This window comes from Kogia breviceps, chromosome 19 (genome assembly GCF_026419965.1).
Source record: "Kogia breviceps isolate mKogBre1 chromosome 19, mKogBre1 haplotype 1, whole genome shotgun sequence".
NCBI classification, from domain to species: Eukaryota; Metazoa; Chordata; class Mammalia; order Artiodactyla; family Physeteridae; genus Kogia; species Kogia breviceps.
The window spans coordinates 46,915,366-46,938,882 of NC_081328.1; the positions used below are offsets into that span (position 1 = coordinate 46,915,366).

At 58.0% G+C, this 23,517-nt stretch overlaps 1 protein-coding gene across 14 annotated transcripts in view; it reads right to left on the reverse strand.

Annotated features, from left to right (window-relative positions):
- Nucleotides 1–23,517, reverse strand: part of BAIAP2 (BAR/IMD domain containing adaptor protein 2) — a 72,059-nt gene that overhangs the window by 34,938 nt on the left and 13,604 nt on the right. For all 14 annotated transcript variants that reach the window (XR_010838141.1, XR_010838140.1, XM_059046558.2 and 11 more), the window contains exons 2-3: nt 21,141–21,216; nt 19,512–19,598 (exon numbers count right to left, since the gene is read on the reverse strand). Coding sequence is in view for 12 of the 14 variants with exons in the window: in XM_059046558.2 (XP_058902541.1) it covers nt 19,512–19,598; nt 21,141–21,216 (163 nt within the window). In the remaining 2 variants the exon portion in view is untranslated. The remainder of the gene's footprint in view (nt 1–19,511; nt 19,599–21,140; nt 21,217–23,517) is intronic.

A 23,517-nucleotide genomic window follows, 5' to 3' on the forward strand; every position in this document is an offset into this window, starting at 1 on the left:
GCTCTGTACAATTGAGGCCTGGGAGCCTGAGCCTCCTGCAGACAGTGCGTGTGCCCCCAAAGAGAGGCTGGACGACCTCGGGAGCCAGGCTGTGCCCTTGTCCCCCAGGGTGGTGCCCTTGCCCTTGGTGACAGGGGCAGAAAGAACTGGTCCAGCCTTCCAGCAGGGACAGGGCCCCCAACAAGGACACAACACTGGAGCTGGGGTGGCTGGACAGGGAGGGCTGAGGCCCAGGCCTGTGTAGCCCCTCACAGGCCACTCTGTCCTCAAGGAGCATCCATCACTCCTAATTCCAGAACGTTCTCGTCACTCCAGAAACTTGTCCCCATCAGCAGTCACTCCCGTTTCCCTCCAGCCTTGGGCAACCACTAATCTACTGTCTGTACGGATCTCCCTGTTCTGAGCGTTTAGTATCCGTGGGATCCTGTGACACAGGCCCTTTGTGTCTGGCTTCCTCACCGAGCATGTTTTTGGTTTTTGAGGCTCACCACGTGGCAGTGTGTCAGCGCTTCATTCCTTCCCCAGCTGGATGACATTCCAGGAAATGAGCCGCATTTTGTTTATCCAATCGCCCATGATGTCCATCGGTGGACATTTGGGCGTTTCCACTTTCAGGCCGTTACAAACAGTGCTCACTGTTGTGATAATCAGCTCTCCTTAGGAAGCAGTTTTATTTTATAATAACTCAATTCTTTTTGTACACAATCTTCACAATATGATTTTTTTTTTGCGGTACGCGGGCCCCTCACTGTTGTGGCCTCTCCCGTTGCGGAGCACAGGCTCTGGACGCGCAGGCTCAGTGGCCATGGCTCACGGGCCCAGCCGCTCCGCGGCACGTGGGACCCTCCCGGACCGGGGCACGAACACGCGTCCCCTGCATCAGCAGGCGGACTCTCAACCACTGCACCACCAGGGAAGCCCCCACATGTTTTTTGAGGTTTTTTTTCCCATCGGCTTAGAGCAAGAGTCCACTAGCCAGCAGACCTTGGGGGAAGGTGAGTAAAAGGGGAGCCTCCAGCCAGTACTGTGACCACGTGTGGGGCTGGAGCTTCAGAGCTGCCAAGCCCTCCCAGGTTCCTCCAGAGCCAGACAGAGCCCTCCACTGCCAGGAGGGAGCCAGGGTCAGTGCCCCTCCAGGCGCTCACCACCATCTCTGAGGGGACTGCTCCCTGCTCCAGGCTAGTCCAACCCCCACCCCCACCCCCCGGCAAGATGAGGCTGCAGATAGGAATAGGAATTGATTCCACGAGGAGCCCGCCTCTCTAGCAAGTCTGGGTGACTCAGCAACCCTCTCGCTTCCCAGCTGAGTGGGGAGGTTGGGGGCTGTGCGCGGGGGACCCACTGGCCACCCGTAGCAGGAGCTGGCTTCTGCCAAACCTTGGGATCGGGAGCCAGAGGGAGCACCAAGGCTCGGTCGCTCTGCTTCTTTCCCTTAAGTGTTTTATTTCACCACCGATAAGAAAAAATTCCCAACAGACTCTCAAAAATGTTCACAGCCCCTGGCAAGAACCTCAGTACAAGGACAAGCTGGAGGGACCTGGCACTGGCCAGCAGCGTGAGTGCTGGGAGCACCGGGGGACCGAAGGCACCCACCGAGGGGAGAAAAAGGCAGAAACTAGAGACCCCGTCAGCACAGAGGGACCAGGGCAATAAGCTGGGAGGTGCAGGGCGCAGCTGAGGAGGGGGAGGCCGAGGTGCAGGAAGGCCCCACGCCCGGGAGGATGGCAGTGGGGCAGACACTCAACAGAGCAGCGTTGCCAGGACCACAGCTCACAGGAGGGGAAGGGGCGGAGCTGCTCTCACTTGGAGCTCCAGGCAAGGTCAGGACTCGAGCAGGGCCGCACCCTGCTGTGATCCGGCCCAGTCCTATTAGGCCCAGTCCTATTAGCAGACGACAGAGAAGGATCAGCCACCCACCCCGGGTGCTCTCAGAACTTGTAGACGGGTTCGGAAGAGCAGTCGATTTACACGTGTTCGGGGACTTAGGACCCACCACTGACATCTCAGATCTCAGAAACATTCAAGTGTTTCTTCAAACTGGGCTCTTTGGGAAAAGATAAAAGATTCCAGAAGACTAGAAAAATTACAGGTACCAGATTTTTAAAAGGGACCGACTCTCGAAATTGCAGGTTGGTGTCTTCATGTGAGAGTTGTTACTGAGATAAAGGTGACCCGCTCGCAGCCTGGGGCACCCGTTCACCTTCATCGTCACCACACTGATGACTGCTCTGTTGAGCACCCGCTCTGTGCAGGTGCCACTCCAGGTGAGATAGCCAGCCAGCCAGAGGCCCTGCCTCCTGGGGCGCCTGCACTCTTTCCTGGGAGAGGCAGACAAAACATGGGCCAGTGAGGAACGAGGAAGAGGGGCAAGTGGGCCAGGCAGGTCGGGAAGGAGGGCCGCCCGAAGGCTGGGAGGACGAAGGATGCCTGTGGCTGCAGGTGGCACAGAGACGGCGGGGAGGTCTGGCAGGGAGCCTCATGTCACTGATTCTCGAGCCCCAGACCAGCACAGGTGTAGCCCCAGCTTCTACCTGAGCTCCACAAGGCACCAGGCAGTCCCCCAGGGCACTGAATACTGACGCAAGGGACCTGAGTGTGGCTGGAGGCTGGAGGCCGGGTCTACAGCCACACCCAGAGGGTTCCATCCATGGCCGGGAGATCAAAGGGGCCGTGAATCTGTTCTTATCAGCGCTTAGAAGACAGACACTCTCCTCCCAGCCCAACCTCCAAACCTCCCAGCTAAAATTACAGAGCGGGTACCCGCTCACCCCTCACCAGGTTCCCCGGCTCTCTCTCTTTCTGACACATGCACCTCGGTGCCCGTGCACACACTTTTTAGCTGAACCACCTGAGACAGTAGTGAACATCACGGCGTGACCAGCATGTCAGCTTCAGGGACTTGTGTGCACAGGCCCACGGCCATCCCGACCCAAGGACAGCGGCCACCGACACAGACCCTCTTCCATCAGCACTCGCACCTCGGGGCCTGGGTGTCCCAGCTCACCGCCGCCTGTGAGCTGCTCCCCAACCCTGGACCTCACGGCGCGGCTCTTCAGGTGTGTGTGTGTGTGTGTGTGTCTGTCTGTCTCTCTCTCTCTCTCTGTGTGTGTCTCTCTCTCTCAATAAGTCAGCGTACTGTTTATCTAAATGCTGCTCTGTGAGCATCTGGAACAAGTAAGTCATAAACAGGCTTAATCGTGGGTTATGAGGACTTAACCTTCAGTGGCACCAGAATTCTTATCTTTCCTCTGTGGAGTCGGGAGTCTTCAGCCTCTTTAATCCAGAAGAGTCCTCTCGAGTTGCATCTCTCACAATGCTGACATTTTTAAAGACTCAGGCTGCTTTTCTGGTTTTTTTTCTTTTACTTTTTTTTTTTTTTTTTTGCAGAAAAAACACATGTTCTTATAATCTGCAAATGACAAGAAGCTGAGAGGGAGCGTGGATCTGGGAGACTGGGAACAAGCCGGGGTGGGAGGGGGGCTCAGGCCCCGGAGTCTGGCAGCTCACAGGCTGGCGCCCGGCAGATCTGTGCAGCTCCCCACCTTGTTCTATGAGCCGAGGGCAGACCAGACTCCACCTGAGGGCCCCTCCTGGGCCATAATGCTAGACTCCTAATCCCAAAGGAGCGAGGACAGGATTTCAGGAGGAGATGAGTTATCACTCATTTAGGCTTAAAAAAGAACACATTTTTGCCAAAGCAACACAGACCCGAGAAAGCCTGCTTTGAGATGGCTCCCATGAAGACAGCCTGAGCTGACCCCCAGCAGAAGTGAACAACAGCACGGGACGAAGGGGGTTAAGGACTCGGATGCCGGACCCCAGGGCTGGGCACAGCTGCATGGAGGGCCAGGTCCCCCAGAACACTGTGACCCCCACAGCGGAGCATCACCCCCAAGATCAGTGTCCAGAGGGCAACCCAGTGAAACTTCTAAAACCTGATTAACCCAAGAAGCGCGAGGAAGCTGGGGACCTGAGGTGGGGGAGGTCACAGAAGGCAGTTTCAATCTCTGGAAGGCACACACGGCTGAGCCCTGGCTGGGGGAGGGGTGGGAAGTGTGGAGGTGGGGAGGGGAGCCCAACACCTCCTACGGAGGGGCCTCCTCCAAAAGCCACTGCCACACAGCGGGACCAAGCGCCAGGGCAGAGACCAGCCTCCACCCTGGTGCCTGTCCACCAGCCAGGGGATGTCCGTCAGGGGGGCCACCCGGGGATGACAAGTCCTGACAGTCCAGGCATCTGCGGGGAAAGGGCTCCAGGCATCTGTGGGGAAAGGGCTCCAGGCCTGGGCTGACCTCACCGTCTCATGGGTTATGTGTACATGTTTGTACCTCATCCCAGGATTAAATCAGTGTCTCCTGATTAGGGGGTTGGGCTGACAAGGCACACGGCACAGCCCCTGCCCCAGAGAAAGAGCTGGGCAAGTGTTTGTCCCTGCCAGTAACAGTGACAATGACAGCCAGGAACCTGGGTGTAGCTCCACCTTGACATCAGCGGTCCTGACACACACACCCTCTTTTCTTTAAGCAGGAGGATGGTGGGTGAAGAGGTTCAGGAACTGGGCAATAAGACAGGGAAAGCCCCCGGCCCACATGCACGTTCCGTCCTTCTGAGGCGCTGGGCCCCGGCGGGCAGGAGGGTTCCACCCACGTGTGGTCAAGGGCACCACTGGCGCCCTTTCTTCCCCTGCCTATGCCCTTCGCCCCTGATGCCAGAGTCAGGCCTGGGCAGGGGTCCCCCCGAGTGCTTGGTCTCTTGCTCACCACCCCCAACCTCACACCTGTGTCCTTCCCACTGTGCGAGGGCCGTGTCTGTCTCTGACCCTGGCCGTGAAGATGGGACACTGCACAGGGCTCTGTGGACAAGAGCCCGGGGGGCTCCCATGCAGGCACAGTGTCAGGGTGCAGGGGGAGCTGATGCTACGAGCAAGTGGGTGCCTTCAGCAGCATTACAAACGTGGTGGACGCTGATGAGAGCCCGGCTCCCCAGCTGCCTGGACCTGGACCTCTCAGACCATGCTGGGCACTCCCAGAGCACAAGCCTCCCAGGACAGGATCTGAGAACATGTGGGAAGAATGGGAACATCCAGTGCTAAGTCCCTGCCCATGTGGCTCATCCTTAAGGGCTCCCTGGGCTGCCGCAGCCCTGAAGGCCAGTCGTGTAACCTGCTGGCCCCCCGCCTAGTAGACGTCAAGCCAGATCACCCCAGGACATGAGCACCCCAGCCGGATTCCCAGCCCAGATGGGTCCCCAGGAGCAGCCTTATCGTGCGTGGGGGAGAGTCCTACCGTCCCTCCACCACCAGGAGCCACCTCCTGAGGACCCCGCCCCAACTCCAAAGTGGCTGATATTGCTTCCTCCTGGGGATAAAATTGGGTGACCGGTCAGGGGGCAGCCAAGCCCCGATGCAGCTAGAAATGAAGCCGTCTGAAAAGGCAGGGTGGCCCAGGGCTGTCGGCTGCACCACAAAGGTCAAAGTCCTCCCGGACCTGGGGTTACAGTGCCAGGTCTCTCCAAGGGAGAGTGGCCCTTCTCTGCCGGTACCGCCACGTCAGGCAGGGGCTGGGGTTCACTGAAACACCAGGCTGGGGTGGCCGGGAGGCTGTGGCCCAGGTGGAATTGAGAGCAGAACATCCGCACTGTTACTGACCAGTAGCAAGTCGACTGACCAGTGCAGGCGTCACATGAAAGATGACCTGGGTGGGGTCACGAGGCAAGACTGCAGGGGTGCCAGGATGGCCCCTCTGCTCCCTGATCAAGTCCAGCCAGGGCCACCTTAGCAAGCCGCCCCCCCCCCCCAACTAGGGGAGCCCGACAGAGTGTGAGGGGTGGAGCTTGGGGTACCTTGGTGAGGACCATAGCAGCCACAGGCCTGCTGGGAGCCCTCACCCCACCTGGGCACTGACACCAGACCCCTGACTACCTCTCCAGGAGAGGCAGAGGTGAGACCAGCACAGCCGTGACTCTGCGACCATGAGACTGATGTGTGCGGGCGTGTGCTGCGGTGGGGTGGGTAGGAGTTCTCCGCCTCCTCCCAGGTAGAGCCATGTACTGGAACAGTCCTCAGCAGCCCCAGATGGTGCTGGGAGTGCAGAGAAGGTGTCTGACCTTCCTTTGGAGACTAAAACTCCAGCCCTGTCTTCGCAGAGCTGGACCTGAACCTGGCGAGCAGGACGCACTATTACTGCCAAGTGGTCATGGCATTCCTTTTGGTCACCGGCAGCCACCGAGGGCACCAAAACACTCGTTTCTTGAGGATCTGTCATTTCAGGAGGAGCCAGAGCTCCCATTCCCTGTTGGTGGCCCAGGGGCTTTTGAGCCAAGGGGTCAGCTGCTCAAACTTGGCTGGGAGCGCCCGCTGCCTCCTGAAGCCTTCTGAAGCAAATATCCATAATGCTCAATTATTCTGGTGGCTTCCAGAGCGGAAAGGCGCCTCTGAGAGCTCATTAGCATACGCCTGAACAAGGCACAAATATAGAGCTCTCGTTCCGGGAAGACAGACAGCCGAGGGCTGCGGGGGTGTCGCGTCGGCCGTGAGAGCCACCAGTATGGGATGCGGAGCTCAGACAGCACTGAGGGACCCCTCTGGGATCAGCCACAAACCCCCCCCATCCTCCCTGCTAGCCTCAAAGCCACCAGTTCCTCCCTGGTAGAAGCAGGGTTCTTCTCCTGCCTACAAAATGGCAAAAAATGGCAGGTGGCCAAAAGGATAACCAGGACAAAAATCGATGGCTGTTGCCATGGTGATGATAGCGGACAGTGACCCTCCCTGATTGCTGCTCTGAAGCAGAGCAAGACCAAATGGCCCCTCGGTGTTGGTATCAGTGTTGTGTCCAAAGTGGACGCCCAGGCACCGGAGTGTCGCAGAACGAGGTGGAAGAGCCACTGACTACACGTGGCCCAACCGTCTGGGCTGGGCTCCTTCCTGTCCTGAGCCCCTGCCCTACCCGGTCCGGGGCAGGTCCTGGACCGGCATCAGCCACACCGGGAGTCTGATCAGATCTCAGAAGCTCAGGCCTGCCCCGGGCCTCCTGAAGCCAAATACACATTTGGACGTGTCCTCGGCCAATCCACACGCTCTCAGGCATCCACAGTTACACTCGGGGCTTTGGGGTTCCCAGGCTGGCCGCCCAGGCCGACTGGAGGGCTGCTTCAAGGAACTGGCTGACAGGAGGCCGTGGAGCGCGTGGGCTGAGCCTGGGCGACAGGGAGGCGGGGACTTAGGGTCAACCTGGCGTCCTCTGCCCATGGGCCTGGCAGGCGCTGGCTGAGCCGGGTCCCCGCAGCAGCAGCAGGAAAAGGCACTGTGAGATGCTGGCTGTGCGGCCGGGAGACAGCAGGGCAGGAACTCACATCGGCAGACCCTCCACCCACCAGCATCACCGCGTTGCAACATGCTATCTTTTCTCCTGCCTGACGCGACTCACAAGGGGACAGGGAAACGTGGGTGTGGACAGAGGGAGGGGTTTTCCTCCCACATTCCGACCCAGAGCAGGGACGTGAGTGACCAAGTCTACAACCCCCGACCACAGGAGGCCACCTGGACCTCAGCAGGGCAGGCAGGCCAGGCCCAGAGCTGGAAGGCGCATGGATGACCCTCCTCCAGGGCGGCCACCCTCCAGGGGTCACAGAGCCCTGTGAGGCGGCGCCCCAGGCCAGGCAGGCACCGCTGCTCCGATCCTCACCAAGTGCCATGAAGACCCCCCAGAAGCGGTGGTGGCTCCCTATTAACATGCCCACTCATGCCCCCGATTAACTGTCCAAGTGGACATCAGCTCTCCTGGGGACGGTTTCTCAGGCATCAACTTGTTCTAAATCATATGAGACACAAACAGGAACAGGCCCAGTTGAGGACTGCTCATCGGGTAACCAGGCCTCTGCGGTCAGAGCGTCCACAGTGCCTCTGACACACCTGCCCTCCTGCCAACGCCGGGGACCCAGGGGCCAGCACCCCTCAGAACAGGCGGAGACCTGCCACAGAGGCTCCCGAGCCGGCACTTGTGCCCGCCAGGCCCCCCGCCATGTGTGGGATGCTCCAGGGCCACCAGCTCTCTGCTGGAGGATAAACGAAGGAAGGCTTCCTCCTCCCTCTCACTTGGGGGCGGGGAGCTGCAGACACACTGAGAACACAGCACACGCTGCCGGCGGGACCTCAATTCAGGGGAGAACGGCGGGGTCACCCAGGCACTTGAGTCAGACTGGCCGTGGTGGGAGAGCCCTCACAGGCGTGCTGCTGCAGGATGGGCTTTAAAAGACCTCGGCGAGCCTCCTACTGCGGACCCTGGTCAGGTCACATGCCCCCCCCCCTCCTCAGTGGGAACAAGCCCCAGGCCCGGTCCTCACAGACCCTGCCAGCCCCACCTCACCACCAGAACCAGGCTCAGAATGAACCACAGCTGAGGGCCCCCTCCCCCTCCTCCCAAGCAGGACCCCCAGGAACCAGGCCAGAGGGTGTGGGGTCATCACAGCCACACACCGCTGTTCCCTATGGATGTTCCCACCCTGGAGTGGGTCCTTGGACACCGAGGAAGCATGAAAACACCCTGAGCCGTCTCTCCTGCTATGGCCAGAGCCGCTGAGAACAGGCAGATCCAATTAAGACGTTTATTAATCCCTCCTGACAAAGGCTCGAGCCTGCCCCATAAAGCTCTCATCAGGGCAGGCAAAGTGGACACGCTGGAGCCCCTGGCCCTTCACACCAGTCATGTGAGGCCAGGGAGTCCCCTGAGAGGGGACCCTCAGATTGCCCTCTTACCCTGTGCTCAGCCCCAGGCTTTGACCTGTCTAGCATCCACACAAAGCCAGACACGAGGACAGAGACTCTGCAAAAAACCTGCCTGGTGTCAAGATCTGCTCAAGGCCTGAGGGAGGCCAGGAGAGCGTGGACCCTATTCCCGGGGTTCCGGTGACTGCCTGTGTGCCGGCCACTCCTCCCAGGGGCTAAGGGACAGCCCCCCTCCATGTGCTGTGGCGGGGGGTGCTGGTGTTATCAGCTGGGAAGAGGAGGTGAAGGCAGGACGCAGGCAAGGAGTCCACTCCAGGCCAGCCTGGGGACGCCAGGCCATCATGGGACCACAGTGTAGGGTGATGTGGGTCCTCTGAGTCAGGACCCTCAGGGATGTGAAATCGGCCTGGTTCCCACTGTGCGGCTGTAATTAAGTCCTCCAAGTGGCGTCTGTCAGGTTTAGCGTCAAAGGTGGGTCCTGCTGTTAGGGTGTGACAGCAGGTGGATGTGAGACAGACTGTCACCCACCTGCAGGGAAGGCAGGGACACACTCGGGCTCCCCAGCCAGGTGCTGACAACTCTACATGACATGGAAGGGGCCGTGATGCAGCCCGACAACCTCCCGGCCTCGCAGGGAGCACAGGAGCCGACCTGGTGCGCAGCCCCCCGACCTGGTGGATGGCCTGTGGCACCATCTCAGAACTACCTCTGCCAAGGAAACTATCCGGCAACAGTCTCAAAGGCCCCTGGGGTCACATGGCCCCTGCATTTCAGCGACCCACGCGCAGGAAAGGGCCACGCCGTGCCTCTAAGCATGAGGCAGTCGTGGGAAAGCCAGCCGGCACCTGCAGGAACCAGAAGAGGTAGCCAAGTCCCACGGGGCGAAGTCTCCAAAGGTGGCATGGGACTGCCTGCCTCCATTCTTCACTCGGGTAGCTGGGCGTGGACAGCAGCCAAATGCCAGGGGAGTGTTCAGGCCACACCTTAATCCAGTGACTCAGCGGCCAAACCTGGCCCAGTTTCAGGTGCAGGGAGCCGTCTCCTGCCCCGAGGCCCCGCCCAGCACGGAGCTCCTGCCTTCTTGTGGGTGTGGGTGCAGATACCAGTATGAGTGCAGGCAGGTGGCGGCCAAGACAGGCCCAGGGCACCTGCAAGCACACACATGCCCGGGATCATAAACAAGTGGGCTCTTCAAAGGCAGAGAACACAACAGAGGCCTCAGGAGATGGCGAGGGCCAAACAAAACAGCCGCTCAGCCGCTGGCCCTCAGCTGCACAGATGGACGAAATGTCCAGGTGAGGCTCTGGCAGAGGCCCCAGACACAGTCTCGGGAGGGACCGGCCCAGCGTGAAGGTCGGCCACATGCAGAGGAAACAGAGGGCTCAGGGCAGGCTGGGCCCTTCGCTGCAATGATGGCCTCATGTTAGTGCTGCCGGCCAGGAAAGCCTAGAATGCTCCACAGGATATGTCACCTTAACCTCCTGCACAGACACAGGGCAGCTGACTGACCCTCTTCTTGCATGAATGATTCTGGCACAGAGCCCCTGAGTCACCTGTCCACCTGAGCACTGGGCCCGGAGAACAGTGCATTGGACTCTGGCCTCCACCGGCCTACTCCTGCCTGCGCTGGGATCAGCCCTGCTCTTTGCACAGTGGCTTTGGGGAGTAGAGCTGGGGGCCTGGCTGCAGGGGGCCACCCAGTGGGCAGGATGTGCTCAGGAGTGCCAGCTCCCTTGGGGCTACTGCAGATGGTGGCACGGCTGTTGGTGAGGGGGACAGGACAGTGGCCTCCCCTGCACAAAGGATGAGATCAAGGTCCATGGTGGCACCCACAGGAGCAGGGGAGCAGGGCACCTCAGGAGCCAACACTGGGGAAGAAACCAGCAAGCAGAACAACACAGAGACTGATGCTGCACCAGGCCCATTCTTGAGTGGCCATGATGGTGGAACAGAGGGCCTGGAAGCCAGCCTGTCCACTGCCTGGACTGGGGGACATGTGTGCTTTCAGCCCCACAGCCAAGCCGACAGTGCACACGAGGCTGGATGGAGAAGCGAGGAGGTGCCATCGGGACCACCCCAGGGGAGCAGTGACAGGGTGCAGATGAGATGCCGCCATACTTGGTCTGTGCCAGCAGGGGACAGGCACCGGGGGGTGGGGGGTCTCCACCTGCTCTCTCTGCTTTGATGTGACCTGAAGTGTCCTGCGACTTAAAGCTTAAGGCAATGGGAGAGCCCAGAGGGGACACGGCACTGCTGACAGTGCCCAGGACAAGAGGACAGCGTCTGCACTGTTCCCTCTCTCAGGACAAAAGGAGCCTGACTGGAGATCCGACCTCCCCGACCAGCCCTGGAGCCAATGCTGGAGAAGTCTGGAAATACCCACTCTGCGCCATACTCCCCACCATGCTGGCATCTCAGGCTGCCCGTGTCAGGGGGACAGGGAGAGGCTGAGTGCACCCTGCTGTGGCCAGCAGCAAAGGGGCCACCTGCCCCCTCTGCCCTGTGGCCTCCAGGCTCAAGGTAGAGAAAGAAGCAGGAGAAACAAACATGAAAACACGCTCACTCCCAGATCTTAGCAAACCCCCAAGTTTGTGGTCTACGAGCTTGGAGAGTGGGCCCCCTCAGGGTGCTGTGATCAGGGTCACCCTCCCTTGGGCCACCATCCTGGCTCCTTGGCCTGGGGAAGGCCTGGGTCTGCACACACCGGGGACTGGCCTGGAGCCTCGGACCCAGATGGGACACCCCCGCTGCCCAGAGCTACCTGTCAGCCCCACGAGCACAGAAATCCATGAGGAAAGCAAGCAGACAGGGCCTCAGAAAAGCTGCCCCGAGTACACAGATCAAAGAGACGGGGACGGCCTCCGTAATCATCTGCCTGGGGGTGGCACCAGGTGTGCCTCAACGGAGCTGTGAGCGGAGCGGTCAGCGAGACAAGTCCACGGCAAGTGTGGGTGGCTGCTGGCGGGGGATGAGAGGGTGGCGAGGAGATGGGGAAGGCGGGCATCCCTGCACCCCGACTAAGCAGCCTGCCTATCAAAGCGAACCTAGAGCCGAGTGGAGTGAAGATGAGAGGCCGCCTCCTCTGTGAGGTCTGGAGCTGCAGCCCCAAGCCTCCTCCTGGCCACAGGACCAAAGGCAGAGCAGCTACTCGCTCTCCACAGGGACGGGGAACAAAGGGGCAGTAGCACAGCGACTGGGCTGTGACTTCTGACCTCCACGGGCCTCAGTCTTGCTCACAGCAGGAGACCTCACATCAGAAGCCTCTGCTCTGGTGATAAGGGGTCCAGCTCTGGGCAGTACGTGGTTGGCTGACGTGGCGGGGGGGTGACGTGCTGCTCAAGACCCTCACTCTGTGCAGGAAGGATGTGGTGCAGGGCTCACAGGGAGATGGGGAGGGGTGCAGTACCCCCTGAAGCATTAGACGACGGTCAGCATGGCTGAATCCCACACTGTCCTAGTGGGCTGTTGGCCCAGGGAGCAGAGCAGGAGCCATACAGCTCCTGTCCTTCGTGGGAAAGAAAAGGCAAGAAGAACTGGAAGAACAGGGCAGGGATCAGTGGAAGAAGGAGGGCGACCGGGGAGTGGCCAGGGTGTCTGCCACTTCTTGCCTGGCAATCCCTGACCCCAAAGCCACCAGGGGCCACACCCAGAGGGACCCCAGTAGGAAGTGGGCAGCAAGAGGGCAGACGAAGCCCTACTTTGCAGGGCCTCGAGATTAAGTCTCTGGTCAGAAGCCTGGTGCCTGGCTCAGGACATCGTCAGTGTGAGCAGAGCTCCCTCCAGGCTGCTGCCACACCTCCGCTGGAGCACCACCTCCCCAGAGGCACTCACCCCTTGAGGGCTCTGGTCGATCCCCAGGACAGCAGAGACCTTGCATCTCTTCCCTCCCATCTTGGGGAGTAAGGTTTATCCAGTAGACCTTAAGGTCAGAAACAAGTAATTCCCCAGTAATTCCCCAGGGCTGCAGACAGGAAGGGTGGAGGAAAACAAATTCAGCATGAAACAAAACAGACTGAAAACAGGGTTACTGAGAACAGAGAAGTTCCCCTCATAAAGTTCAGCTTGTCAGGAAAACAGACCACACATAACTTGTAGTTTACGTACTCAATAACTCAGCTGGAAAACACATAAAGCAAAAACCTCACAGAGAAACTGATGAGCCCATCTTCCCGGGGAGTAAGAAAAACGCCTCTTTCTCTTACTAACAAGGAGGTTGAATTACTGAAGATTTGAATACAATTAGGAACCCTGCACCCAGAATTGGAATAAGCAGGGAACATATGTTCTCTTCAAACATAACAGACACCTATAAACATGGGCCACATGCCAGACCAAACAGCCTGTCAATGAATGTCCAAGATTCAGATAATTCGGGAATCAGCACAGGCCCCCCTACCTGGGATCCCGACCAGCTTTTGCGGAGGGGGAGCTCATACAGATGCCCAGGGCCACAGGCAGAGCTAACGAGACCAAGGAACTGAGAAGAAAACGTTTCCTAGGCAAGTGACCCAGTGACATTGTTCCATGAGGACAGTGGCCAAAGTACATCACCAAACCCCAATCCCTTCCACACGCCAGCCAAGAGCAAAGGGTTCCAAATCTGAACTTTCTGCCACTTCTACCAAGGCCTCAAAACTCAGAAGGACCTGGAAGTCCTCAGCTTTCTCAGCAGGTCACCGCAGGGTAGCCCCAGGACAGGCATCCCCCCTGGGCTGGGTCATCTGCCCCTGGTACACGGGCACCCAGCATGCCCCAAGTTATAACAAAGCGGAAACAACTGTCCTGCTGGTATCTGAGGTGCTGGTCCCGGTTTGGTTTTCCCCTCCCCTCCAGTGCCAGGTGGACCAGAGCTGCTGCCTCGGTGCCTGGGGTTTAGGTGGCCTGCCGGGTGGGACTCGCCCACACAGAGGGGGGCACGAGGGCACGGGAATAGAAGGCAGCGGTGCCCAGCCTCATTCAGACAGGAGCACCGTGAACCCTCACACACCAGTCACGTGGGAGGACAGCAGGGCCAGAAGGGAGAGCCCCATGGCGTCACACGGGCGAGTCCCGGGGCAGCGGCTGCTGTGGAACCGCGTGGAGGTCACCCCACGGTGGGCTTGGCATCACAGTCCCAGGACTAGCTCGTTCAGAGCAGCAACCCCCCCACCCCGGGAGTAACCCAAGCGCTGATCGAGAAGACAGAGAAATACACTGTGTTCATCACGTGTTCATAGAATATTCTACAGCAGTGAAAACGCAGCACCCGCTACTGCAGGCAACAGGCGGATTGTAATGCGGGTGCAACAAGCAGGCTGCACAAACCCAGCTTCCCACGGCTAGAAGCCCCAGCTCCTGCCAGGCCCTGCCCCCTTTCCCCAGCCTCGCCCCCCTCCTCCCCTCCAGACTTTCCCATTTCTGCCAGAATGCCTCATTTTTGTCCACCTTGCACTGTGGACATACCCTTGCTCTTGTCCTCCGCCCCTCCTGCTGCCCTTGCTGTCCTCACCCAAGGTTGGAGTTACAGCTTAACCCCTGCCCCCGGTTACCCCTCCCGTGGCCACCCGGGAGGCCACACACCACACCCACACTTGGGATGCTTTGTTCTCCAGGCCCCCTTGGGCCCTCCCCCAACATACACACTGGAGCTACGTCTGGAAATTTCACAACACCCACCCAAGGACAAAGATCTCAAAAGCATCCAGGAGGGGAAAAACACGTTTAAAAAAAAAAATAAACCAGCCACAGTGACACTGAAGACTGCAACACCAGAAGTCAGAGGACAGGGGGTGAGAACTCTGAGGGAAGGCGGTCTCCCACCTGGAGTTCTAAGCCATCAGTGCGAGGTAGAGAAACATCCGCAGACAGACATGGGCTCAGAAACGTTATTTCCCCTTTTCCTGCTAAGGAAAAAGGAAGGATGATCTCCCTAATTGAGGGAGTAAAACAGGAGCCACGACCCAGAAAACATGGTCCCAGACTGGAGAAGGGGTGTCCCATGCATGGCCCAGCCACCGGCCCGGGGTATCAGAGCAGGTCGGGGCTCCGGGAGGCAAGTTCCAAGAGGGGGAAAAGCAGCCAGATTAATGGGACTGCGGCGGGCAGGGAGGAGTCCCAGAGCGCGGTCTTGGGTTTGGGAGCGAGTTAATGACCACAAACTGACGACTACGCAAACGAAGGGAAGCAATTATTAACTCCAGCAAAAACAAGTTGTCAAAATAGTAACAAAAACCTATGGAGCACAGTTCAAGAAAAATATCACTCAGCTGGACTTCATTAAAATTAAACATTTCTGTTCTAAAGCCACTGTGACAGGGGTTTCCCTAGCGGTCCAGTGGTTAAGACTCCACACTTCCACCGCAGGGGGTACGATTCCTGGTTAGGGAACTAAGATCCCACATACCATGTGGTACGGCCAAATAAATAAATAAATAAATAAATAAAACTACTGTGACAAGAATGAAAAGCCAGTCTGGGAGAAAATATCTGCAAAGTATGTACCTGATAGAGCACTTCAACCTAGAATACACAGACAACTTTTACAACTCAATTATAAGACAAAAACCCAACTGAAAAAAGGGGGACAAAGATCCGAAGAGACATTTCACCAAAGGAGATAAAACAAACGGCAAACATTATGTGAAAAGACGCTCGACGTCGTTAGTTCATTAGAGAAATGCAGACGTGGAAATGCCCAAAACTGGAAACAACCCAAACGTCCATCAACGGAAGAATGTATAAACAACGGGTCACCTCCACACAGCGGAAACTACTTGCCACGAAGCCAGGATGGTCTGGAGGTACGTGGAACATCGGGATGACATTCAAAACAATCATGAGATAAAAGAGGCCAGACCAAGAGAGAGCACAGCACACACTACTCGAGTCCATTTACACAAAACTTGAGCGAACGCACACCGAGTCTCAGGGCAGAATACACAGCAGTGGTTGCCTGGCAAGGGGAGCACGGAGGGAGAGAGGCAGGAGGTTTTCTTGGGGGCTCAAGGAGATGCTGGGGGTGACAGGGCCGTTTGTTCCCTGGGCAGGTGTGCACTCATGTCCATCTCATCATGCTTCCACTTCAGAGGTGCAGTCCGCTGCGCTGCAGTCAGGCTGCTCTGTCTGAGCTGAGGATTCCTGCCAGCACCGCACAAAGGCTATACTGGACACCCATTTAAGCAAAAGTTGTCATCGGTCTACCGGGTGGGGCGAGAAGGGGTATAAAAAGGCTAAATTCAAATCTGCTAGAAAAACATTAATTAAATAATGTCCAAAATTAAAAAGAAGAAACAGCACAGGGACTTCCAGGGCGGTCCAGTGGTTAAGACTCTGAGCTTCCACCGCAGGGGCTGCGGGTTTGCTTTCTGGTCGGGGAACTAAGATCCCACATGCCGCACGGCATGGCTGAAAGATTTTAAAAAAAACAAACATGAAAAACAGCAGCACAAACCTGCCTGTTTACATGTATGGAAGCAAACACCGGCAGACAACATGCAGGGCTGAGAAGTGGGCCTCGGGCACGTGGGGGGCAGGGAGACTTATTTTTAAACCAGGGTGTGTGCTGCTTTAATAAAAATTCAACTCCGACTGTGTGACTCAGTAGTTCCCCTCCCAGGCATACATGAAGTGTCCACACAGACACCTGTGCCGACTGCTGACACCAATGCTGTGGAAACTGGTCAAAACATGGAAACAGCCCAGATGTTCATCAACTGAGGAATGGAATCCACACAATGGAATATTATTCAGCTATAAAAAGAATGGAGCTGACACGCTACAACATGGATGCACCTCGAAGACACGATGTTAACTGAAAGAAGATGGACACAATTGGTCACGATGGGTTAGCGCACGCTTCCATCTATATGAAACGACCAGAGCAGGTAAAGCCACAGACACAGAGAGCAGATCAGTGGCTTCCAGGGGCTGGGGGAGGGGGAGTGACCGCTAATGGGGACGGCTTACATTTTGGGGGCGAGGAAAAGTTTGGGAACTAGATATGGTGATGGTTGCACAACTCTGTGAATACATTAGAAACCAGTGAATTGTACACTTTCAGTGGTGAGTTGTATGGCATGTGAATTACATCTCAGTAAAGCTGTTGCCAAAAGAAAAAATTCAGTTCCCAGAGCAGGGTTGACAATGACCTGAAAAGAAAGGCACACTGGTCTCTGACCCCGTTCCTGGTACAGAGCTCCTAATCCCTTGTTATCTCCTGGTGACAGCAGCATCCTTTGTTCTAATGAGGCAACTCTGGGTGGGCTCCTGGATGGGGGCTGATCACCAGAAAGACGGAGCCAGGGTTAGAAGTGGCATTTTGGGCCCCACCCCCATCCTCTGGGAGAGGGGCTGGAGACTGAGCCAACAATTGTTCATGCCTGGAAACCCTTAAACCACGGCGTTCAGAGAGCTTCCAGGGTGGTGGACACATCCATGTACTGGGAGGGTGGGACACCCCGACTCCATGGGGACAGAAGATCCTGCGCTCGGCACCCTCCCAGACCTTGCCCTGTGCATCTCTTCCTCCGGCCGTTCACCTGGGTCCTTCGTTATACCCTTTACAACAAACTGGGACTCTGAAGTAAGCCTTCCCCTGAGTCCTGTGAGCCGTTCCAGCAAACTACCAGATCTGATGAGGGAGTGGTGGGAATCCGATCTGTAGCCAAATTGAACAGAGTTGTGGTGAACTGGGGACCCACGATTTGCGCCAGCCTCTGGGGTGGGTGGCAGTCTCTCGGGATGGGGTCCTCGCCCTGTGGGTCTGCACTGACCCCGGGTAGATCGTGTCAGAAGTGAGCTGACCTATGGGACGCCCAGCTGGGGTCCTCAGAACTGGAGGGCTGGCTGGTGCAGGAAAACCTACATCTGGTGTCAGAACCCTTGCGAGCAGAGTTTGAAACAGAGTCCTCGCCAGCCACCTCCGCAGACGCACGAAGCCCCAAAAGCCCCTGGAGAGATTTCAAAAACCCACAAGTAAACCAGAAGCTCCCGGATTCAGGCCGGAGCCAAGACAGCTGCTGGAGTGCTGGGTGGAGCGATGTTCCAGCGCCCCGCCCGCGGTCCCCAGCAGGGCTCCTCAGCGGAAGGCTGCCGCCCTGCTCACGGGGCCTGCGGTAGCAACAACTCCCAAGGACTCTGCCCACGGGAAGTTCTGGAATCTCAATGCGGTTTCGCACACGCCCACCCTCACTACGGGGCCACGTGGGACCCGATCTCCCCCGTGGACAGACCCTCCCCTTCCACACGTGTGTGTGACTGCGGGGAGAAGGCCACCACGATTAACCATGATAAGAAAGTGCCCCTTTCACAGATAGGAGCCCTGTATAAACACACAGGATCACACACAACACCCGACTTTCTTCCAAGGGGCCCAGACGGTGGCTGCAGGAGCCGCAGCCGGGATGCCCAGGAGCACCGGGCAGGGCCCATGCGTGGCCTCTGAGCTCAGAGCCGGTTGGTTCACAGCCATCGCTGATCACAAAGGGGTCCAGGCCTCCATCCGCCCAAACATCCAACACGTCACCAGCCAGGCCGAGCCCGCAGGCCTGACCACCACAGCACCCCGGTCTCCATGTCCTCCCGGGCCGCCCAGGGCAGTTCAGCTGAGCGTCCCCAAGAGGCCAGCAGGTTTCCCTCTAGAGCCACAGAGCCGGAGACCAGCCAGCTCTGTAGACACTGAAGGAAGGCCCACATCCAGGTGAGCAGAGCCCAGCCCATATGAGGAGTCCAGCCCTGGTCACTCATTCCGCCCAGCCTCACCTGCACCTGGTCGCCTGCCCCTGCTCCCAGCCCAGGAAGGTCCCATAGTTGTCTCTGGCTTTTACACTGTTCTCTGTTCTCAGGAAAACCCGGACGCCACTGTTGCTCTGCCAGGGTGGCAGTCACGACACACAGCGCACACACCTGGCAGGCCTGCTGGGGACGGTGTGGACCCAGGGCCGGGACAGCAGGGCCAGCTGGGCCACCGTGTCCTCAAACAAGGGAGGAGCAGAGGGCACCACAAAGCCCGGCAGCGGGCAGGCTGGACCCCCAGGGCAGGACGGTGTGAAGAGTTTGAAGGGCGGTGAGCGGGCAGCCTCTGCTAAAGGCCGCACCGTAGATAAGACAGAGGGACCTCTGGGAGCTGGAACTATTGGACACACAGAGAAAACAAACGCCCTCAAACCTGCCAACAACCGAGAGCCTCTCCAAGGGAGCCCACAGCTCTTCCCACTTCACACTGTGTGCCTCGACTACAAAAGTAACGTGAGCTCATGCTGGAAATGTGCAAAACATAGTAAAAGCATAAAGAAAATAATCCATCCCAGAAATTCTACCTGTTAAGCTTCTGGGGGTCTCTTCCTGTATTATGAGATAAACGTGCCCCCACTGTATTTTTACAAAATCTGGTCACACCATGCTATGGGTTTGCATCCTTTTTCGCTCATTTTTATACCAGCAACCTTTCCCCATACCATTAAAGACCATCATCTGAGTCCAACTTTTCACATGGCTCCCCTATGCCGGCCATTCAAGTTTTGCCACAAACACCTGTAAATGTGGATCTGCCTGTCCCCTCATCCCCACACCATGCTTCTCAGGGGACCTGGAGCTGCCCGGTGCACCCCATTCTCAGCAGGGTGTGTGTCCCACAGCCCTCACCAGCTCCGAGGGCAACTGCCATTTTAGGAAGTCTTCCCTTGTTGGACAGGGAAAACTTGATCCCAAATCAAAGGACCAGACACAGGACAGGGCGGGGTCCCACATCGGCATGGGGACATCCAACGACTTCAGGGACTTCCGGGGTCTCTGCCACATTTAAGGGTCTTACCGAGTTCTTTGGAGCCCTGGCTCTCGCTAGCCAGCTCGCCCATCTTCACCAGGGCGTCGAAATAACCTTTGGCAGCATACGTCACACCTGAGAGAAGAGGAAGGGGCAGTTACTTCCCTCGCTAGGAAGTAGCAACATCTGCAGCACCTACTCGGCGATCCTGCCTGCCTGCCTGCCAGTCAGCTGCCTCCCCTGTGCCCAGCAGGCTCCAGCCTGGGCAGGACCTAAGCCTCTTTATTGCTGATGTCCTCTCGTTCCAATCCTGAGAGCTCCTTCTCTGTGTAAGAGCACAGTGTACCGCTTGGGTCCAGAGCTATTCAAGTCAAATCGCAGGGTGCCACCCCGACCACGAGGCCTAGTGTCTTGACGAGACAAACACCAAACCCCAGGCAGGAGACTCGCAAAGTGAGTCGGCAGGAAGACCCCCCCCCCCCTCCAGCCAACCTGGGTTGAGGACTCTGTCCCCGTCTGAGGTCTCAGAGCAAGCCTTGTAAGCGGGAGTGAGTCACACGCTCAAAGTGGGCTAAAGGCAGCACCACGGGGACGGAGTGGGGGGACTCACGCCACTTCCCAGGGCAACTTCTGCTCTAACCTGACTTTGCAAGGGACTGGCACGGAAAGCGCCGGGCCTGCTGACTTCCTGGGACCACACTTGGTGCCCGCTCCCCGCTGCCCACTGCCCTCTGCCTGGGATGGAGCTTCCTCCAGGAACCCGGAGACCCTTCAAGCCCCCGGCTGTGCCCACAAACTCCTTCATCAGAAGAGCCCCTCCAGCTGCCCTTCACGCTGGAAGGAGAACGAGGGCGCCTCTGGAGCAGGGCCATGGGGAGCACCCGCCAGCAGCATAATTACTATTTCTAATCCGTTTTCTCCAGAACCCAGTTAGGGACTTATTACTGGACACTTGATCAAATTTTATTTAGGTAGTTTTCAATTAAGCGCATGCAATTTGCTCTGCAGTCTGGGAGTGTGTGTAGGCTCCGCGCTCCAGCAGCTGGAGCACATCCGCTGCCGGGCAGGGCAGGCTCCGTGAAAGAGATGAAAGGAAAGCCTAGCGGGCCCAGGCCCAGCCTTGGGGGGGCCGAGGGCAGCTGAGGGGCTCTGTCCTATGGGGCAGTCAAGGAAAATGGGGAAGGGAGGACACCTCCAGGCCCCCCGCCACAGAAGTTTGTTGGGGGCCCAGGTGGGGGTGGAGGAGGCTGGAAGGCGGCCTGTGCCTCGTGTCCAAGGGCTGGGGCACGCAAGCAGGAGACCCCAGGCCGGGCCTTGACGGATTCACCCTAGGCCATCGACGCTGTGCAGCTGAGAATGAAGTTACGTCACTCTGAGAGAAAGCCCCCAGGGGTAAGATGTCCTTGGATGATGCTTTCAGGAAAGGAACCACCATCGGCCTGAAATGTGCAGGCCGACCCCCCCCCAACTCCAGGATTGGAACCATCCTGCCACTTTTGGCCCCATGTCCACAGTGTGCGCTAAACATCGTGGCCCTCCGTGGTGCAGCACGTACACCTTCACTCTGCCATGGTGTGCTCTGGAAACACCGCCGTCCCTCCCTCATCAGGCCCCAGGGGCTGTCCACCTACTGAGAGGTCCTCACTCGCACCCACGGGCCAGGGACGACAGCCTCACCTGCCAGCGCCTTCTCGTAGTTCTTGCCCATGGCGATGAAGTTCCGCAGGCTGGGGTTGAACTGCTCCATGATGGTCTGGAAGAGAGCAGAGAACAGCATGAGCGGCAAGGCACCTGGCGGCCTGCGGGCCTGAACGGCGCGGGGAAAATCCACAAGCATCACATGCGGGGTCGAGACCATGAAGCCATGGCCGGGCCCCGGGGCCAAATCCCAGCTCTGCCCCTGTTGAATGTCCTTTTGGGCAAATGACCTTCCCAAGCCTCAGTTTTGACACCTGTACAAGGGGGGAAAGAACAGAACCTGCTCCATAGGGGCCTTGCAGATTAAACAAGTGAGCACGCGTCCGACACGTGGGGCAGCACCTGACATACATCCGACGCTCAAATATGCTGCGTTGAGGTGCCATTCCCCGCCTGGCAGGGCTGAGTCAGCGAGGAAGGTCCTTCCGCAGGCCACACACAAAAGGTTCATCGCTGCCTGGAGCCCCCTCCCCCCACGATCTTCACTCAACACATCAATTACCAAACGTCAGCTCTGATTAGAGCAACGCACAGCCTGACTGCAAACACCACACGATGAATAATCCAGCAGGCTCTGGATCCACTCGCCTGATGGACTCAAGTCTTGGTGCCAATACCCCTAGTCCTTAGACTGAAGAAATTAGATTTTCACTGTGAAGGCCAAATAAATGTCTTAATTACAAGGCATAAAAACAGGCACACAAACAAGAGCCAAATGTGAACTCTACTACTGGGTAATGTACCCTGACGGTTGGGTGCCAACCCCAGCCAGCGAGAACACTGCAAGGAACTTCTAAGGAAAACCCCGTCTCGGCCACATCCTACATCTTCGGGTCAATTATTGTGATATGTGTCTGATCTCTCTGCAGGGTAAGAGAGAAACGTCGCCAGGGAGGGGAAGTCGCCTGGCCCCGTGGGCAGACCGCAGAACCCCAGGTGCTTCTGCATGAACAGAGGCAGTGCCCACCCCATCCTGGCCAGTGGGCCAAAGGCAGCCCCGCCCCAGGTAACACCCTTCCATCCCTGCTCCTGGCCCTCAGCCAGCAGGACCCACATGGATTCAGAGAAGGGCTGTGGGATCTGGGCTCCAGAAAAAGCCACTACTTCTGTCGCCCACCCTGAGGAGCGGCCTGGAGTGCCAGCACAAAGAGGAACAGAGACCCGTGCCCAAGGGTGACGAGACCCCGAACCTGAGCCACCACCTCCTGACATCCGGCGCTCACCTGCTCTACGCCGTGCAGGGAACCTGGGAAGGAGATACACATGACACATGCCTGAGTCCACAGGGCAGGTGCACCTTCCTTTCTGGAGACGGCAAAGGGGAGGGCACCTGCCATGTGCTGCACCTGGGCTGAGGCACACGGGGGGACGCAGCAGTGACCCCATGGGACAGAGTCCCGAGAGGGAAGGCAGGCCCACGTCACACACCGGGCAAGACCCTGTACCTGGAGAACAGGACAGCAGGGCACGGCTCAGGGGACAGCAGGGAAGAGAAGCATGTCGTCGAGAGAGGAGGGCTGCAGGAGCATGCAAAGGCTCCGAGGCCAGGGCCTGCTGGTGCCAGGGACAGGATGCCAGGAGCAGGGTAAAGGGTGGTGGGAGGTAAGAAGAGGCAGAAAGTGTGCAGTTAATGGCCCAAACCTACTGCCTTGCAGCCTGTGGCAGGGACACCTGCTTTCCCTGAGTAGGACGGGAAGCCGAGGGCCAATCCAACTACATTTCAAAAGGGAATGTACCCCTGACGGCTCCAGGGAGCCCAGGTTGTAGCTGAGACCGCACAGACGCGGGAGACCCCTCAGAGCTGCTCAGAAACCTAAGATGTGAAGGTGGATCAGAGGGCTGGCTCCACTGCAATGTGGGATGGGGTCAGGTGGCAGTACAAAGCTCAGTGGTCTGGGGACGACTCTGCAGTGGGGAACCCAAGTCTGGATGCATCCAGTCCGAGGAGTGCCCGGCAGTCAGGGCAGGGATGTCACGTAACAGGCAGCGGACGAGGGACTGGCGTCCGGGCAGGGTGCGGAGGGGAATTCAGTGTGGGTCTGTCTGCCAAGGGTGCATGCACAGGCTGGCTGAGTCCTCAGCCTCGCTGCTCAACGCCATCCAGACCTGCGTCGGGCAGAAAAACGCTGGAGGGCGCATATGTCTGCTCAAAGGAAACAGACCAAAAGCAGGGTATAGACCCAGTAAGGGTGGCTTCTGTCCCCGATTCTGGTGTTCCAGACACGCACACGCACGTACGTGTGTGTGCTCGCATGTGTGTACAGAGTGTCAGTGTAAGATGTATTTCTTGCTGCAGCGATGGGCCCTGGGGTGCGAGCATGTGAGGGCAGACCTGGGCTGCAGAGCTCTAGGACTG